The following is a 6,000-nucleotide window of genomic DNA, read 5'->3' as shown; positions in this document are numbered from 1 at the left end:
CAGTTTACTCATCTGTGAAATGGGGCTGCTTGATGCCTACCTTGCCCACTTTTAGGCAGTGAAATACATAAGCCCCGATGATCCACTTCCACAACCTGCTCTGATCCAGCCTCCCCCACCACCAACAGAAAAATCCGGGAGGTTGGGCACATGACCCTGCTTCAAAGAATGCATGAGTGCCTCTCTGCACACAGCCCTGGGCAGGGCCTGTTTCTCTTTCAGCTCAGTGAATGATGGAAACTCATGGAAGACAGCAGACAAAGCAGCCCCAGGGATAGGGGAGCTTCCAGAGAGGCCCGTGACCAGGCCACAGGGACGCTGGGGCTGGAAACCAAAAGCCACAGGAATCTGTAAGCCCGCTGGGCACCGCAGAGGCAGAGGGGTGATGAGCGAGCGGCGAGTGGCAGTGGACGTGCCCATCAGCACCAGCTCCAGCATGCCCCTCCAGAGGCGCAGGCCGTCCCTCAGGGGGCCACGGTCGTCATCCTCCCTGGACAGCCCCCCAGCCTCCAGGACCAATGCCATGAGTGGCCTCATCCGAGCACCTGGGGTCTATGTAGGGACGGTGCCCAGTGGCAACATAGGTGGCCTGGGTGCCCGGGTGACCCGCCGGGCCCTGGGCATCAGCAGCGTCTTCCTGCAGGGCCTGCGGAGCTCGGGCCTGGCCACCATGCCCACTCCAGGTTTGGAGAGGGACCACGCCACTGTTGAGGACCTTGGGGGCTGCCTGGTGGAATACATGGCCAAAGTGCACGCCCTCGAGCAAGTCAGTCAGGAGCTGGAAACGCAGCTGCGGATGCACCTGGAGAGCAAGGCCACGCGCTCGGGAGGCTGGGGCGCCCTCCGGGCCTCCTGGGCCAGCAGCTGCCAGCAGGTGAGTGCCCACGCCGTGCCCAACGGCCTCGCAGGGGTGCTGGGAGGGGATGCTGAAGGCAGTGGGTAGGGTAGTGAGTGGTCTGAGGCCGGAGAAACTGACCAAGTTGACTCCTACACTTTCATACTAAAAATGCCGATGATAACACCACCACTACCTTTTACTGAGGTTTACGATGGGCCTGCGCCAGCCCCCACACGTGGACTTTCTGTAACATTCGAAGCAACGCTAAGTATCGGATCATCCGTTGGTTGCATTTTTCAGATGAGAAAACTGAGGCATGTAATTTGCCCAAGCTCTCAAAGCTAATAGGGGGATGATGGGGTTGAGATTTGCACCTGAATTTTTCTGGCTCTGAAGGCGCACTTGTCCCATGACCCTGGGCTGCCTCGGTACCTTTACTGTTGAGAAAGGGGTTTCACGGCCATCATCCAATCGAATGCCATCAAGTGAATGTGGTAGTAAAAAACTGAATAAATGGAGGTATGTTCCTATACCCGTCTATAACAGCTCTGTTCAACAGAAATATGAGCCACATAGGTAACTGACAAGTTGCTATTAGCTGCAGTAAGTAAAAGGAAACAGGTGAAGTTAATGTTAACATCATAGCTTATTAACTCTACATATCCAAACTATTATTTCAACATGCAATCAATATAAAAAAATTAGTGAGATAATTTACATAGAACTTGAGATAATTTACATAGAACTTTCCTACAGTGATGGAAATGTCTTATATCTGCACTGTCCAATCTGGCAGCCACTAGCTATATATGGCTCTTGAGCACAAAATGTGGCTAATGAGAACAAGGAATTGGATTTTTTATTTTATTTAGTTTGCATTAATTTAAATAGCCGCAGGTAGCTAGCGGTTATCTTATTGACCAGGGCTGGATGCAGAGGTTTCATCTTTCTCTCTTGCTTGGTCGGCCTTGCTTTTCCTGCCTTCCAGGGTGGTATCTGCAGAGCTCCCAGCTCATCCATCATGTCTGGCCTGCAGCCTGTGGTCCTAACGCTAGGACTCCAGCCAGCATTGCACATCTCAGCTGGTCTCTCTGTGGATGGCTGGCTTCTCTCCTTCCCGTTCTCCCCACTTGCTGGCCTTGGGATCCCTGTGAGCTAAATCAGTGTCTAGCGCAGCCGGGAACTGCCCGCGCACACCCTTTGCCCGCAGGGGTCCAGCATGCAGCTCCTGAGAGGAGGTCACAAACCTTTATTTGCATGTGGCTGGGGGATGCTGAGCAGATTCACACAGGGACTGCCCATCCGCCCCTCCTGCCTCCCATTTCATCCCATGATGCTCCTCCGTCGCTGTTGTCAGTGCCAGCTGGCAGCACAGGATGCCTGGTGTACAACGCTGTCCTTCCCCCGGTGCTGCTGTCTGCTTGCACCCGTCTGGGCTTCCAGGGAGAACCATCCTAGGACAGCCCGGGGCCTTAAAGCCTGTCAAGTCTAAGAGGCAGCCCTTCCTCCAGGATTCTCCACAGCTGTCCTGATTCCAGATATTTGTACCATATCAACCACCAGAATGTCCTTAGATATTTTTAATATATCAGCATCTGCTGGAAATTGCTTGCACTCACAAGATGCCACACAGCCTTGTCAGGGGAAATCAGGCATCCCGATTTCTAGGTTAAAAAATATGGCCACTAAATTAAGTCCATACTCAATAGATACTGACTTGCTCTGGCTCCATCTAGCTGCAACTTACTCAACTTCCCTGGGCCTCACTTTCCTCATCTATAAAATGGATATAATAAATGCTTAGAAAATTCATAGATAAATAAAATACATGGTTCCTGTCTACGGGTAGACTACAGACTAAAAAGCTATAAAATACTGCAAGAGCAGTACAGCCACAATGCCAAGACATTCAACCTCTGTCACTGGTGGTAAGAATCCTAGATGAGGTCACTTTCCCCTTAAGTGACCATAAATGAGGTCCTAGGTATGAATAGAGCTCTATTTTAGTTTTTTTTCTTTTAAACATGGACTTGAAGACACAAATAGACCAATTTGTAAAATGGAGTTCTTATTTCTGTATTGCACAGTCTCCCCTTCCAGCCATTAGCTCTATTCCATCAAGAAAGAACAAAAGGAAACTATGCATATCTGAGAAATACACATGATTTCTCCAGGCAGGCCCACAGAGCGGCAGGAGGGGCCCATCGCCACCTGAGGCCACCCCCTTCAAGGCTAGAGGAACCTACACACATACACAACCCAGTCATCTCACCAAGAGCTGCCGTCTCCTCACTCGGGGACCAGAGGCAGCCATGCAGACACGCAGAGCTCTCTTGCTTTGCCCTCACTCCCACGTCTTGGCCTGGGGCTCATGGCTCTAGATTCTTCACAGCACTCCCTTCACCTCCCCCCTTTCTGCAGCCAGCCAGACTCCTGCTCACCCTGCCAGCCCAGCTCCAGGGCACCTCTGCTGTGAGCCCCAGACCCTCTGGGCCTCCTCAGGGCCCACATGGTGCTTGAGGCCTCAAGTTGGCGATAACTGAGCCCTGATGGGCCAGAGGGTGGCTGGGCACCCACAGAGCAACTCAACTTCCTCCTTAGCCTGGGCCCCCAATAGAGAATCCAAAAGGGACCTCCATCGCCCAACAGCAGGTTGGGAGATGTCCACTTTGGTGGCACTTTCTTGGATCAAGCTGGAGCAAGCAGTGGGGAAGCTCGGAGCAAGTGACCACTTCTGTAAATGTTTGAGAAAGAAAGGTGGGAGGTAGACAGACTCTGCCTCCCCCAACACAGACAGCACCTGGGGCCATTCTGGGACGTGGGGGCCCCTGTCCCCTGGAATCTCCCCATAGCCTCTCCTGCCCACACCAAGGGGAGACAAAGACAGGCTTTCAGAAAAACAAGGAGGAGCGGCAAAGGGGAGGGAAAAGGTTGCTGTCACTGTGCAGAAAGCCACGACATGGAAAGCATCGAGAAACTTGGGGGCCAGGAAGGTTCACACCACAACAGAACCAGAAAAGCTGGCCTGGGTGGGGCGGGGCAGGAATCCTCTCCATCCCTGTGACTGTATAAGTCGGGAGTCTTGAAGGCAGCACCCTTAGGCCCAGGGTGGGCTTCATGGGTGCACCACCAGTGCAGTCCCATAGGGGCCCTCCCTGGGGTTTAATGCTCTGCAGTCGCCATTGAAATTCTTGATAGTTTTATCTTTGAATTTGGGTTTTGTAAGTGAAGTCAGATGGGGGACAATGGAGCATGGGCCAGGGGCTCCTGCATGGTCCCATCCCCCTCTGTCTCCCCTGGATGGGGCCTTGGTGGCCCATTCCCCTGCCCCCAAGAGCCCCAGCCCCCCCCCCTGACCTTCCCTCCTCACCCCACCTGGGTGGCAGCAACTAGAGGGAGAGGACAAGCCTCTTGCCAACCCCTGACCCAGGTACCTACAGGTGGCACTGAGGTTGTAATACTCTTGGGAGTCACCACCACTGTGCCCACCACCAGGACACGACACATCAGTCCAGCAGTGGGAGGGCTGCACACATGCTCTGAATCATGCAGCAAGGCCCCCGGCTGCCTGTAAGGGTCTCCATGAGTGTCCCCATGCCGGAGGGAGTACAAGATTAAATAGTAAAGAAAAATTGCTGTGGCAGGTCAAGAAAGAGACAGCAGAAGAAAGAGAAAATCTTCGTATTTTAGTGACTTAAATTGTGCTTTGTTTTCTGCTTTTTGAACAAGGGACCAAACATTTTCATTTTGCACTGGGACCCACAGATTATGTAGCTGGTCCTAGTTAGGGTTCACATATATGACATTCCATTTTTTTTTTTAATGTCAGCATATTATGGGAGTACAAACGTTTAGGTTACGTATGTTGTGTTCCTTTTCAATTCAAACCTCTCTCCCCCTGCTTCTCAGCTGTGTTAATATCACTCCGCCCCTTCTCCTGCTAAGAAGTGAAAACAGACAGAAACCCCCCCAGGTGGCAGCCGCAGAGGCCAAGGAGGACCCAAGCACCAGCCCAAATCCCGGGCAGAAGGTGGCGGTTTCCTTCTCTGGCCCTTGCTCTGTGCTCCTGACTTTTCGTGCCCCGTGAATGATGCTGATAATAACAAGTTCTGGTGGCAACATCAGGCCCTTTCATCCTCAAGTAGGCCAAACACGGGCTTGGTGTTAGGCAGTCTGCGCCTCAGAGCTGCAGATGAAAGGAGAGGGCATAGGAACAGCCCAGAGACCTGGTGTCAGAACAAAATAGGCAGCTGAGGTGCGGGGGGAGGGGGAGGGGGCAGGGAGGAAGCTGCCTGGGGAAGGAAGGGCAATGGCAACGTGGGGGCTCTGAGTTAAGGAGCCAGATGTTAGTCCAGGTCCCCACGAGGCTGGGGGCTGGGGGCGGGGGAAACAGCAGCTTACACCTCTGAAGGATAAGGCTAAGGAGATCAGCTGGAGGAAAGGGAAAAGCAAAATTACTGAAAGGCAAGGACTAGCGTTTACAATGGGCCTGATTTGATTACCTGTCCTGCTGCTCCAGCCTCCTGTTCTGCCCCTTGCAGAGAGAAACCTCATACTCTCTGCAGAAACCAGAAACTCAGGCAAATCCACACGGGGCCAAATTTCTCTCCCAAAGAACCTGTGGCCCTAGAAGGTTTTTTAAAAAAAACAAAAACAAAAGAAACAAGAACTAATCCTTCCCCAATGAGTAAAAAGAAAGACAACAGAGCTGCTGTTCCTGGTTCGCAACCTGGTGTCCCTGAAAGTAGGGGAGCAGGGCAGAACCAGGAGCTAGCTCAGTACCTGCAAAAGCCTGGATGCCTTTCCCCAGGACAAAGCCTCTCGGTCTGTTTCTTAGTAAACGCGATTTGTTTGGCCAGAGCAGGCCAGTGGGGCGGTTACTCTGTCGGCCACGCTACAAGGGGCACCACAGCGTGGCTAGACATGTAACTACACACAGAAAACTATATTCGGGGGATTCATTCCTCTTAGAAAGAGTGATGTGTACGAATGGAAGAAATATCTTGATAGGAGGCAAGAAAGGACAGAGGAAGGAGGCATGATGCTACTCCCTTGGGCCTTGGCCGTTAATGCAAGTGGTCACTTGAACTGCTTTCTAAGAAGAACAGTTTCTGGTTTCCTGGGGGCTCTTGTTTCCCAAGTCGAGTGTGTCTGGGAAGGAG

The 6,000-nt window shown here is 52.4% G+C and overlaps 1 protein-coding gene across 1 annotated transcript in view; it reads left to right on the top strand.

The window, feature by feature from the left end:
• Positions 1–359: 359 nt before the first annotated feature.
• BFSP2 (beaded filament structural protein 2) overlaps positions 360–6,000 on the top strand; it is a 58,880-nt gene continuing 53,239 nt past the window's right edge. The window contains exon 1 of the mRNA XM_012766853.2: positions 360–874. Within this exon, the coding sequence (XP_012622307.1) occupies positions 386–874 (489 nt within the window). The 5' untranslated portion in view covers positions 360–385. The remainder of the gene's footprint in view (positions 875–6,000) is intronic.

The sequence above is a fragment of the Microcebus murinus genome, chromosome 1, assembly GCF_040939455.1.
Source record: "Microcebus murinus isolate Inina chromosome 1, M.murinus_Inina_mat1.0, whole genome shotgun sequence".
NCBI classification, from domain to species: Eukaryota; Metazoa; Chordata; class Mammalia; order Primates; family Cheirogaleidae; genus Microcebus; species Microcebus murinus.
This window is presented reverse-complemented; position numbering and strand designations above follow the sequence as displayed.